General features: G+C 37.0%; 2 protein-coding genes across 3 annotated transcripts; both read left to right on the forward strand.

Moving 5' to 3' along the window:
- Nucleotides 1–141: 141 nt before the first annotated feature.
- Nucleotides 142–8,333, forward strand: LOC114823681 (secretory carrier-associated membrane protein 4-like). 2 transcript variants are annotated; one of them, XM_029099101.2, is made up of 12 exons: nt 142–577; nt 2,636–2,749; nt 2,828–2,890; nt 3,305–3,338; nt 3,433–3,555; nt 4,657–4,719; nt 4,823–4,916; nt 6,020–6,065; nt 6,144–6,211; nt 6,374–6,422; nt 7,506–7,571; nt 8,111–8,333. In XM_029099101.2, the coding sequence occupies exons 1-12, from the start codon at nt 509–511 to the stop codon at nt 8,141–8,143; spliced, it is 822 nt and encodes a 273-aa protein (XP_028954934.1). In that variant the 5' UTR covers nt 142–508; the 3' UTR covers nt 8,144–8,333. The 2 variants fall into 2 exon arrangements, with proteins under 2 accessions (XP_028954934.1, XP_070671694.1); XM_070815593.1 differs by lacking the exon at nt 142–577 and adding an exon at nt 935–1,374 and having other exon boundaries at nt 1,482–2,749.
- A 915-nt stretch (nt 8,334–9,248) lies between these two features.
- Nucleotides 9,249–12,946, forward strand: LOC114823680 (phosphoribulokinase, chloroplastic-like). Its single transcript, XM_029099100.2, has 5 exons — nt 9,249–10,389; nt 11,757–11,841; nt 11,923–12,007; nt 12,123–12,367; nt 12,499–12,946. Exons 1-5 carry the CDS (start codon nt 9,845–9,847, stop codon nt 12,745–12,747), a joined length of 1,209 nt encoding a protein of 402 aa, XP_028954933.1. The 5' UTR covers nt 9,249–9,844; the 3' UTR covers nt 12,748–12,946.
- The last annotated feature ends 907 nt before the right edge of the window (nt 12,947–13,853 follow it).

A 13,853-nucleotide genomic window follows, 5' to 3' on the forward strand; every position in this document is an offset into this window, starting at 1 on the left:
TCTAATGAATTTTGGCAATTGATATTTGTTAATTCATTTGATTGAAATTTGAAAAAAATATGTGACAAGAAAAATAGGTGTGTAAATAATACTGGCCGCTGGCATAAGATGGCCCACAACTTGCCCTTACTTTGTTGGCCCGCTGAAGGTGGCTTTTTGGGTTGGAGGAGTTTTGGGCGGGCTTCAACATTACCAAGCGGTGGAAAATGCGAAGGAGAGAAAGAAATCGAATGAAAAAAGCTGATAGATAGCATAAAACTAGTGACCGCCGACCGTTGGATCAAATCCAACGGATCAAAAGGCGTCGGCACTGTATATTACCATCCAACTTCCGTTCCAAATTTGCAATTGTTATCCCGCGTACGCGTCTCTCTCAGAATAAAGTGGGAGTTGAGTAGTGTCACTCGCACAACAGAGTCTCTCTCTCTCTCTCTCTCTCTCTCTCTCTCTCTCTCTCTCTCCCCCCCGAGCGTGCACTACGTCTTCTGCAAGATTTGGGGATCTAGCTATGAATCGCCACCACGACCCCAACCCGTTTGACGAAGAAGTGGTCGAGGTCGAGGTCAATCCCTTTTCGGTAATTTTGCCTCTTCCCTTTTCTCTTTCTCCAATTTTAACCCTTTTCTTCTTCTTCCTTGCGCTTAGATCTACCTTCCATTTTACTTCGTGATCTCAATTCCTGGATAATTTCGTGAATTCGGTTATTCGATCTGGATCTGAAAAGTGAAATTTGAATACCTTGTTTTTTCCTTCTTTTTTGGTAGGGAAGAAAATGAAGAAATGTTATTTTGAATTTTGAATAAAAATTTGAAATTTGAAATTTTTTGCCTCATTCACTTCAAATTCAGTAGTGCCAAAAAAAAAAAAATGGATTTGGGCAACATTTATTTAACTTGTTCTTTAAAATGAAAGCAAAAAAGAACAAGTCCAGTCAATTTAGATGAGGCTTTGTTGTTGTTGTAGAAATGTTTCCATCCCCGGTTTAAGCAATGGCATCCTTTTACATTTTGTTGCCCCTCCCATTCTTTAATAGTGATATTTATTCCTTTTGCATCTTTTCGATAATACATTTACTTAATAGTCTGCATATTCTTATGATTTACTGCCTACCTCCCTGCCTTGAAGGGCACATGACTATGTTGCATGGATACGGGATATATATTCGATGTGTTCATATTTCATTGTTTAAGTTAAATCACAAAAGAGTGAAACATTCATGTTTATCTTTTAACAGTAACAAAATAGAACACTGCTTAGTCTTTGTGATTCTTGAGATTGGGAGTCTTTGTGATTCTTGAGATTGGTCCTCCCCTCTCCCAGGACCGGAATGATTTTCCTTGCCCGATGGGGCTACATCCATCTCTTAATGACCTGGTGAGTCTACCAAACCCACACTGTTCTAAAATGCGGCCTAGGCGTTAGACGGTGAGTTGCCGTCGCTACTAGTCCCTAATTGGTCGGAAAATCGGAAAGCTTTTTAGGTGGCTTCTTCGACGGAGCTAGGCAGGGCTAGGCGAGGATCTGTGGAGAGCTATACTGGAATCTGGAATTTTTTAGATGCAGACTGATCGGCTCATTCCAAGAAGAAGATGGCTTGTATGCAGAGTGTCGTTTTGGCAAATTTGTCCGTTGCTGTTTGAGTTTTTTATTCAATCTTTTTGTTCTAAGTGCCCACTATCTAGTTTCTTTTTTTTTAATTATTCACTTTTCATTTTTATTATTATTTTGTCTCTTTTAAGACCCCACTGTCTCACCAATAATATCTATATTTTTCTCATTTTGTTTTGATGATGTCTATACTACATATCAATACCACACTTTTTGTCAACTAAAAACTAAGAAAAATACAAGTAGAGTTTTTTTAAGTGTTACTTATTTACATCATATAATACATTTACTTAAATCCGCCTAGTCCGCCTAGGTGCTAGGCTCCAGCCCGTCTCCGGACTAGCGCCTAGTGTCTTTTAGAACCTTGCAAACCCATGAAATTTAGAAACTACACAACCCAAATTCCTAACTTAATTCAAAGATCAGTATCTTAGGAGTATCTTAACCATGTCCTAGGAGTATCTTGACCGTTTCCTTGGAGTATCCGTTAGTCAACATCACAAAAAAAAATCATGGATTGATTTTGATTATATGTATAGAATTCAACTTCTTGTGTTTTTTGTCATGTCATTGGATTTTGAACCTCAAGTAAAATTGTAAGAAACCATTACTCTAGATTATTTCAGTGATGCAATATGACATATTAATGATGAATTAGAGATGTTGGTTCTTAAAAGTTGAGTGGAATGATGAGGGTTACAAATGCTGTGCTGTGTGCTTCTTTCACATCTTTATGAAGTCCTAGTTCTTTGTACTTAGGCAATATGTATTTTAGATATTATAGGTCCCACGCCATGTCTTGTGCATATGCTATTTGATTTTCAGGCATTTTAGAAGTCACATGTTGGCACACCATGCATACTCCATTTATGATATGATACAAAAATCACTTTTGGATTATAATCCATACAGCTGCATGGTTTGGACATGTTTATTAAGACTGGTGTGAAGCTTAGTTTTACATATATTTTCCCTATCATCCTCGTGTAAATGTGTTAAAATGTGCCATAATTTGGGAATTTTGCAGAATGGTGCTGCTGCTCCTAAGTCAAAGTCACGAGTTCCACCAGTGTCATCTGACCATCTGGGTTTTGGGCAGAAACACGATGCCACAGTCGATATTCCGTTGGATACAATGAATGTAAAGTAGTTTTATGTCGTATACATTTTTTTCCCACTCTATGAGATTATTTATGTATTGTTTGGCCATTTTCTGCAGGATTCTAAGCAAAAGGCAAAAGAGCTTGCAACTTGGGAAGCAGATCTCAAGAAGAGAGAAAAGGTTAACTGACAAGTTTTTTTATTGATTACTTGTCAGTTCTACCTTTATTGTATAAATCACTTTATATTATTTTGAAGTGGAGTTTACAAATGGATAAATTGATCACAATATGGAATATGTTGCCAGTAATAAACCATTGAAGGCACAGTGGGAGTGGCTGAGGCACATGGGTTTGTCCCATGGTGCCTTAGGTTTGAAACCCCAATGTACCTTTCTAGCAATTGCTAGTGTTTCCTGTCCCCAATAATTCTAGGGTTCGGTGGTGGGCCCCAGTTTAGATGCGTTATTTGTTAGTATATCTCATTTTTTATTTTTCTTTTTCTTGGTTACAATCACTCATTTGTGCTGTACTGCTTAATGCGTTCCTGTATTTTTTTTCAATACAGTTTTTGTATTAATATTTAGCTTTAACAGGATATTAAACGTAGAGAAGATTCTGTTGCAAAAGGTAAGCACTATGAATCTGCAACCTATATTATTAGTAATTTGGGTGCCCTTTCTTAAATCATAGTAATTAATTTTTTTTCTTCTTTGTGTATCAGCTGGTGCCCCTGTTGATGATAGAAATTGGCCTCCTTTTTTTCCAATTATTCACCATGATATAGCTAATGAAATACCAATACATGCTCAAAAGCTACAGTATCTGGCTTTTGCAAGTTGGCTAGGTAAGGCATGTTTATTATGCCAATGTGGTGCTATGTATTTTGCTTTGCTTGTATTTTTATCCATGTGTTGAGGATTCCATTACAAAAGAGTCGATTTCAAATAGTCTGCCTTATAAGTTATAAATTGGATTTACATAAAATTATATGCTTATGGAACATTTTCTCTAACAATCAGTAGTAGTAAGTTATTTCATTGCTGGGATTTAAGGACTGTAGGTACTTATATTCGATTGGACTGTGTTAGTACTTAGTATTCCTCTTAGAATTGTTTACTTAAATATAGATAGTTCCAAGGAGAGGATTGGGAGTTAAAATTGTTTACTTAAATATGGATATTTGAATAAGGTTAGTGTCTTTCAGTTGTTTCTGATTACAGACATATATAATGGATGTTTTTAAAGAGGATGGCCGCGAATTTTGAAAAGTTTGGAGTTTGGACATCCTTGTTGGGGTCATCTGGAAATGTAGTTCAATGATCCAAACGTCCATTTCTTTAGGTCCTTATTTAAATATTGACCGTACATAATGTTAGCCAAATTGAAATTGGCCAACTTTTTGGTCCCTCCTCAAGAATTATTCCTTCAAAAGTAAGCTTCCAGATAGGGAACTGTCTGGTCGTATAAATTATGTACACAACCATAGTTGGTCCAATAAAATGAAAACATTGGTAATCAAATGGCGCAATGAGATTTGGTTTGGCTGATCTTACTTTTTTGCGTGGATGGTCCTTTGAAGAAATGATTCTGATCAGTCTAAGAGATAGTCTAGTATGTCCTCATTTTTTATTTCTAATTAGGGAGATACTCACTTGTAGCTCCTCGTAGGCTCGTGCACAAAAAATACATGTATATGTATAATGTAGATAATACAGAGGAAATGCTCTCTTGACAGACTCTCAATATGGACAACTGGTCACTTGAATTTTAATTCTAATATGTGATGCTAGATTAAGAGTCTGGCAGAATATGTGGGTGGACTCCTTGTGTCATTATTCTTCTTATCATCACATATATTTCCTTATTAGACGTAAGTGGATTCATTTTTTTATGTTATTTTTCCTTTACATGCCTGTCTAACACTGAAGTAATATTGTCATTGCAGGCATAGTTCTTTGCCTATTTTTCAATGTGATTGCGATTATCGTCTGTTGGATTAGAGGCGGAGGTTAGTTTTCCTTGATGATATTTGGTTATTACTTGATTGTAATGAATTTAGCTCCTTGGCTATCACGGTAATTGGATCTTCTGATGAGTTTCATGAACTGCAGGTGTTAAAATATTTTTGCTTGCGACGATCTATGCTCTAATGGGATGCCCTCTTTCATATGTTCTTTGGTACAGGCCTCTCTATCGTGCTATGAGGTAAATGTTTTAAGATGGCTTTGTTTCTAGTTTCCACGTAAATAAAAGATTTGTAGTTCCTCTGGAGATTACAGAGAAGCTGCAATGTTAGCATAAATTTTTTGGCACTTTAGAGAAAATAGCTTGACTGTAATATCACGGATCTTAGGTTAAGACAAGAAAATACTTTGACATTTTTGGGAACCAAATATGAAAGAGTAGGCATTTGTATTTATCCTAAAATTATCCTCATCCGATTAATGGAAGAGACCCTTGGCATATGATAGACCCATGTTTAAATTATGCCCTGTTTATGTTATGAACGAATCAAATTTACACTATGGACTCTAACTGGCACTATAACTCTCTCGCAACTCGTTTCTACCAGAAATTATGGTGCATAATATTTATTTGTCCTTGCTTTTAGTATTTCATGGGCACACCTACGGGGGGACTTGGTAAATCAAAGTTTGATTTAGGAAAATAGTAAGAGAAAGGAATATAATAGAGTCAGACTCACTCCAAAAAAGGTCAATTGGAATAACTCCGATAGAAATTCAGAAGATTCCAGCATCATACCAGCCTTCAGTATCACACTACCTTGGAAACAGTGCTGCTTAGTCACCAGGGTGGGATTGTTATGTGATGCATCTAACATGGTGGTTGTGGTTGAATGTGGAAACCAATTTTTCCTGGAAATCAAGAGTTGTTTGGAATTGAATCCCTTCGCCGGGGGAGGGGGGGGGGTGGTAATTATGTGCAGCTAGCATGATTTAACTTTTTAATTTTGTATGTAGCCTTTCTGACAAGGTTCTTTTGCTCAAAGATGACACCTCGTCAGTTTTTCAGCCACTTTACAGTAACAAATTTCATTTATTCTTTGGAACTTCTAAAAAATTTACTGTTGCTGTGACCCTTTTCCATTTATAGTTGATAAAGAAGTTTATGATCTATGGGACCCTTCACATTTGTTGTACAAATGGGTAGAGAATCAGTTGTATGATGTCAATGTTATCAATATGGATGGAAATAGAATGTGCAATTGTTTTCCTTTGTTAAATTGAAATCGGTAATATCATGCACTTCTGCTGACTCTGTTGAGGTGTATTTTTTCCAACTTGCAGGACTGATAGTGCCCTGAAGTTTGGTTGGTTTTTCTTGTTCTACATGGTATGTACTGATACCGTATATGTTTGATTTATTATGCTTGACTTATCAATCTGATTTTAATCAATTTGCTTGTGGCAGCTCCACATTGGGTTTTGTATTTTTGCGGCGATAGCTCCTCCAATTGTCTTTAATGGGAAATCATTGACGTAAGCTCTTCCCTTCTTTTTTGTTTTTTGTTTCTTGCATTTAATATTATTTACTTGTGGCGATAGCTCCTCCAATTGTCTTTAATAAGTGTTTTGATGCTGTGTAACTGATCCAATATATTTTCCTTCTTTTATGTCTTTATTTTTGCTTCTTATATACAGGGGCATTCTTTCGGCAATTGATGTTTTCTCTGACCATGTGGTGGTAGGGGTAAGTTTTTAACGTACCTGCATCTATAGACACTGCTGCTAGAATGTTGTCTGAAGTGTAATGTTTGTTTTATTTCTCATCCCCATCATCTCAGTGTCTTCGATTTTAATGTAACCTCTAAAGTTGAAGAAGAGAATAGATTCGTAGTTGAGATTTTTGTTCATGATTCAAAATATCAAACAGTTACAAAGAATTTGGACTACTTCATTTAACTGATAAAAGGAAGAAAAATCATGGTCTAGACTCTAAACTATGACGTAGGCCACAGCAACAAAAAACTATGGGGTAGGCCGGGAAGAAATACAAAGTCGTGCTGGTTTTCTGCCAAAACTGAAAACTCAGACTTGTGTGCACTTTTGACTTCCGAATTAATGTTTTCTTTTCCTAAGCATTCTTAACAAATGAACCAGTAACCACCTTCACAATGATCTAAAGTGGGAGAACCCTCTCTTCACCAAGATTCCATTTTCAGGTTCTCAATGCTATGCATTTATTGAGAATATCAGATTATTGCCGAACTTTTGTTTGCTCTGGTTGGCTGGTCAAGTTGTGAATTTGTGCTATGCATTGAGAATATACTGGAACAAATTTTGGTAAAAGAATATCTGCTTTTTAAATTTGGCCAATAATACATCCCTTATGCTTCTTACTTGAGCATTGAAAGGTTCTCTCAACACAGAACAGTGAAGGATACACTTTATGCTACACACACACACACACACGCATATATCCACTTTATGGTTCTTGATCGGTGGTGGTTCCTTAATGTGCATCGGTTGCCCAGTGGTTTTTTTCTTGGTTGCTGGCACACTTTACTCAGTTAGATTTTAGGTTCTAATGAGATGTTATGTACCCTAAATATCAATCCTGTCGGGGAAATGGATCGAAACTATTAATAAAATTCATGAAGACTTGCTTCCCAGTTCATAGCCATATCGCCCAGATTTGCAAATAAGAACAGAAAGGGTAATATCTAGCATCATGACATGGATTTCAGATAACCAAGGGATCTTAGTTGTCGGTTGGATTGTTTGGTGCAAATCTCAATGACTAATATTATTTCTTTTGTTGTATCCTGTGCAGATATTCTACTTAACTGGGTTTGCCTTGTTTTGCTTGGAGTCTCTTCTAAGCTTATGGGTACTTCAGGTGAGAGAGAGAGTTCCCTTGTTTCCTATGTACATTTTAAAAATTAATAGTCTTTCGTTAGAAGTATAGAAAATGCTTCTGGTGGTTTACAAAGGCATGGATTTACCTGAATAATATCTAGTTATGGATTTATGGAGGTCTCGATTGTTGTGACTGCTTCTAGATCACCGTGAGCCCACCAATTTGCTTCAGATGTATTCTGTTTTTGTTTTTCCTCTTATAGATGAAACTTAATCTTTACCGTTAACAGCAACGAGTATGTTTGTTTCTGTATTCTCACTTTCACCAAATATATCCATTTAGGTATGTTTACAAAAGCTGGGACAACTATATCTGGAATATGTTTATTCACTTTCATCTGTGGTCTCTTAAAAGATTTGAACTTCGTTACCAGTCCGAATGCCTCTTTTTTGTGTTCTAGTCAGATTGTGAGAGTAAATTATATTATTTAGGGTCTCATAGTCAGATTGAAGTCATTGTTAACCTGTTATTTATCGTTACTAATGATCTGATCGTGTTTCCCTGTTGTGTTTGTGCAGAAAGTATACATGTATTTCAGGGGGAACAAGTGAGATTTGATGGTGGGATTCAGAGTTGCATTGCCTTTCTAGAGTGGTTTTAGTATATTCTTGTGCGGCGTATTTTGTTTGCCATTTCGTTGCGATATGAGTTAGTAAAGAACGATGAGTAAGCTATATATGTAGTGTTGTACCCAGACTCTAAACTACGTTGCGTTATAATATTACTGTTTTATGTGTTGCATTTTCATATTCAACAACCTGCAACGAACCAGATTAGTTGTGAATTGTTTGCTCAAAACCAATAGACATAGATGCATAGATGAACAAAAACTAGTTTTAATCATTCCATTTTCGAGAGCAACAGTACAATATCGTATTGGGTGGGCTATTCACACATCTCTTTTAACTTTTCACACTTGTTAACTTATGTCATTTGATATTGTTCAATTTATCTGACCCAACGGTTGAAAATTAGAAGGGTGTGAGAAGTAGAAAAAAAGCATACCCCAAGCGACTGGAAATCTAATACACCAACTATCGTAGGACTAAAGAAAGTACACTTGCAAGAACTGTACCGTTCTTCTGAGTGCGCCAATGGTGTGGAGCTCCATGCGCTTAATATCATCTATGAAGTGATAAAGCGGCCACAATTTCACCGTACAAAACGTGTATCCCGCAACAAACCAAGAGTCACCTTCCAAAATCCTCCGAGTTAGAACCTCCTCAAGGTCCAGAGTGTCCTCAAAGCAGACAGAAAGGATTGAAGTGCGTCTCTGCCATAGATCCGGCAGAAGCCAGACAAGGGTGGGAACTTTTCAAGCAAACAAAGCCCGAGACAAGGGTCGCAGAAAGAAAGAGATGGGCTCTCGACATTTTCTACGTAATTAATTCCCAATTCATCAGTTTATGCATGCATGCCACGTAATTTGTCATGCCTGACTTCCATGACGAATCTAAACGACGTTGGTGGAGAAATTTTTTATTGTAACCGGAATATGGATGATACACTACGTGTTATATAATTGGTGAAAGATCTATTGTTGGTCTGTACGTTTCTAGTTTCATGTACGTTGCGCCTTCGTCATTCGCGCGAAGCAGATTTTTTGCAAGATTAGTTTTAAATACTTTATAGAAGAATACTTTTTGGTCGAAACTTGAAAGAATAATATAAACAGACAAATTAAGAGCGCAGGGAGAGAGAGCGGGGAAAAATCAGAAGTGGATGGCACATGGTACGTACTCTTATCTATCTCCAGAGATATCCTCTTTCCATTCCTCACCCTTCACCCCTAATCTTTAACCTGCCACCACTGCGTTGCCACGTGGCACATCAAATATCCAAACCACAACAAATAACCACCAAGCTTCTTCTTCTTCCTCTCCTCTCCCCCCATGCCTGCGTTTATCACCTACCCATATGACATCACCTCATACAAAAATAACAAGTATATAAAAATAAAAAATAAAAAATAAAAAATAAGAAACCCCAAAAAAAACAACATGACACGTCAACAGCAGCGGTCTTAGCCGACATTTTCTTTTCTTTTCCAACCCAAAAAAACTTCCTCCCATCAACCTCTTCCAGCCTCTTATTTTGTGTCCCAAACTTTTTAGTTTGTTATTAGCATCCAAAGAAAAAAAAAAGGAAGAAAGAATAATATGTGTAGCCTTTCTTTCCCAAATCAAACCAAGTAAGCAAGAACACAGAGAGCTAGAGAGAGAGAAAGTAGTAGTAGTAGTAGTAGTGGGAAAATGGCGATTTGTGCAGTGCACACAAGTGGCCAGCTGAACCCGACGTGTTCATTTTCCTCGTCCTTGGGATTCAACGGCCAAAAGCAGCAGCAGGTGGCGGTGTTTTACAAGCAGAGAAGCAGCAGCAGCAGGAGAGTTGGAGTGAGTGTGATAAGATGCGAGCAAGAGACGATTGTTATCGGTTTAGCAGCAGACTCAGGGTGTGGGAAGAGCACATTCATGAGGAGGCTGACGAGCGTGTTTGGAGGAGCAGCGGAGCCGCCTAAAGGTGGAAACCCTGATTCCAACACGCTCATCAGCGACACCACGACGGTGATATGCTTGGATGATTACCATTCCCTGGACAGGACAGGGAGGAAGGAGAAAGGAGTGACGGCGCTGGACCCAAGAGCAAACGACTTCGATCTTATGTATGAACAGGTGAAGGCCATCAAGGAAGGCAAGGCTGTTGAGAAACCTATTTACAACCATGTTTCTGGTCTCTTGGATCCTCCTGAGCTCATCAAGCCCCCCAAGATTCTTGTCATTGAAGGTTTACACCCAATGTAAGTGCTTGTCTAATTGACTAGTTACTCATCATAATCACTTTGATTACACTAACTACTATTTTATTATTTTCACACTCTCTTTCATTTTTCACTAAACATTCATGAAATCCTGGAGTTGTTCTTATTTTGGATCTTCTTTCTAATTTATTTCAACTTTATTTTTTTTGTTTTTTTTGTTTTTGTTTAAACAGACGGTACTTTACATTAAATTCATGAAAAATAATTTCACACAACCACTTCTCTTATTATTTTTTGAATGAGAGCATCCACGTAATTTATATCGAGAGGAAAACAAACCTTCTTTTAATTTTTGTATTAGTAGTTACTTCTATATGTATGTCTGTAATATTGTTAAAATGTCTTCTAAGGACGACTAGAAGTTTTTGCAAGACCATGAATTTGTACCACAAAATTTATACAAACACATTATCCTGATCAATAGTATCAAGTTAGTATTTTGACAAGAAAATAGTTTCCTTTATATATTAAGTTAAACCTCAAAATAGACGGGAGGGAAGTTAAAGAACTTTCCTTTTCAAATAAATAAATAAATGTTGGAGTAGTTCATAATTTTATAAATGATTACAATACTTACATGTATTTAAAATAATATTAAATAAGTATTGTAGCTAAATTCCACAAAATTTCAGATATACTCACTGACATAAATAAATAAATAAATAAATGTTTTACTAAAATGACTTCCTTATTTTTGAATGGTTAAAAGAATTTAACTAACATCAGTAAAATGAAAAGAAATAAATAAAAAATTGATGTCGTCAGCCAAACAATAAAACAAAAACGTAAAAAAAGGAGACTAAGATGACTTCCTTATACTCACTTACTATTGTCGAAATTTGAATTTAAAATCTCTTATTTACAAGTAAAGACTATAATGTAGTATTAAGTGACTATTTTACTAGGAGTAGGATTCTCTCCCCTATTTTTTCCCCTCCCCATCCCTCTCCTTCTATTTGAACGATCACGGTTAAGCCACGTCAAAATCTTATATTAATTTTATATAGAAAGAGAAAGACAAAATAGAGAATGTGAAAGGAGGGGAGGGAAGGGGATGGAAAGAGGATGAGAGAGAATCCTAGTCCATTTTACTAATACTGTAATTACTCAGTGATAAATTAATTAATTCCATCAACATCAAACAATGCACAATCGAACCAATCACATGTGTCGCGTAAATTTTCGTCCTGCAAATAGTTTTTTTTTTTTTTAGAAGCGCAACTCATTACAAGCTTGTTGGAGAGCAGATTTAAAACTTGGAAAGAGAAATATCACTATACAACGTACTTACCTCATAGTTAATTAAGCATAAACATATATATTAATCCATCAATATATATGTGTAGGTATGATCAGCGAGTTAGGGACTTATTGGACTTCAGTATCTACTTGGACATCAGCAATGAGGTTAAGTTTGCATGGAAAATTCAGGTAATTAAATTAACCTCGCATAATTAAACTTAATTTCGATAAATTTACCAAGGTAATTAAGCTAAAACTTGGATTGTTCAGAGAGATATGGCGGAGCGTGGGCACAGTCTTGAGAGCATCAAAGCCAGTATTGAAGCCCGAAAGCCTGACTTCGATGCTTATATTGGTACGTAGCCACCCCCACCTAAGCATGATTTATTTATGAAAATGTATCTTGTTCGCACTCTTAGTTTGTCATTCTGCACTCTCATAATTATTAACTGTTTGTCAATTGTATGCAGATCCCCAAAAGCAGTATGCAGATGCAGTTATAGAAGTGTTGCCAACCCAATTGATTCCAGGAGACAATGAGGGGAAGGTGTTGAGAGTGAGGTTGATAATGAAGGAAGGTGTGAAATATTTCAACCCAGTCTACTTGTTTGATGAGGGCTCCACCATCTCATGGATTCCCTGTGGAAGGAAACTCACCTGCTCTTACCCTGGAATCAAATTCAACTACGGCCCCGACACTTACTTTGGCAACGAGGTATGAATTTAATACTCATCGCCAAATCTGTTCACCAAATGATGTGTCACTACGCATCTCACGATGGTGCTATACAAAAGCGTTTTTAACTGATTATTTGGTTTTTTGTTATGCATGGTTATGTATAATAGGTGTCGGTGTTGGAGATGGACGGGCAATTTGACAGATTAGATGAGCTGATCTATGTAGAGAGCCATCTAAGCAACATCTCCACCAAATTCTATGGAGAAGTCACCCAGCAAATGTTGAAGCATTCTGATTTCCCAGGGAGCAACAACGGAACCGGTCTCTTCCAAACCATCGTCGGATTGAAGATACGCGACCTCTACGAGCAGCTCATTGCAGCCAGGGCCAAAACTCCAGCAGAAGCAAAAGCTTAGAAATATTTCATCAAATCTCTTTGCTTAATTATATTGTTATGCCTCTATTAATATTTCTACCTACTTAATTATTTAAGAGAATGTACGCATGCCTTTTTTCCACTCTTTCTTTCTTTACGTTGTAATTCTGTGGAAGAGTATTTGTATGATAGAGAAACAAATTTAATAAAATTAATATAAAAAAAAAAGATTGAAAAAATTCAGCTATGGGGTTCACCTCTATATCTTATCTCTTCAATATTTCAGTTTCCCAATACTTGATTGCATCACTCATATAACCAAGCAACCAACCAACCCTATGAATATGTGGCCCCCTTTCTTGTCCTTTATTACATATTTGCTTCTTCTTTCATAGGGACTAGGGAATGAGCTTAGCATAACACTCTCATCTTCCATTTAACCATCCTCAGTCTCACATTGGCATAATAATTGGGGCCCCCATAAAATTGGGGCTATGTGTGGTGGCACCGGTTGCACCACTCCAAGGTCGGATCCGTCCAGAAGCTTCTAATCTTATTAAACTAATAGAAAAATCTACAATACTACGTTGTATTCAATGCAACCTGAAATGAATGAGTGAGATTCAAAGAAACATATCTTATACCTTTTGTCACTTGAATCTACCCGGCCCATTAATCTCCACGTGCACTTAAACCAAGGGGTAGTGTAGCGACACAACACCCCTAACTAGTCATGAGAATCAGGCTTGCTTATTCACGGTAAAGTTTTAGGGAGCAATGGTAACTTGTACTCCACTTGGTCCTCTGCTTAAAACCTCCTAAACACGTTTGTCTTAATATCTTTGATTCCTCAAGACATCAAGTTCATCGCTTTTAGGTGCAGCTTACACATTCGCAAGGGCGTTAAGGTACACTGATTCAGTTAAAAGCAAAACTATTCAGGTTGTCTTCCTTCCAACCTAAGTTTTCTGGAGCAACAGTAACTGATAAACAAACAACAAACAACAACAAAGCCTTTTCCCACTAAGTGGGATCGGCTATATGAATCCTAGAACGCCATTGTTCTCGGTTTTGTGTCATGTCCTCCGTTAGATCCAAGTACTCAAGTCTTTTCTTAGGGTCTCTTCCAAAGTTTTCCTAGGTCTT

This window comes from Malus domestica, chromosome 16 (assembly GCF_042453785.1).
Source record: "Malus domestica chromosome 16, GDT2T_hap1".
Lineage (NCBI taxonomy): Eukaryota > Viridiplantae > Streptophyta > Magnoliopsida > Rosales > Rosaceae > Malus > Malus domestica.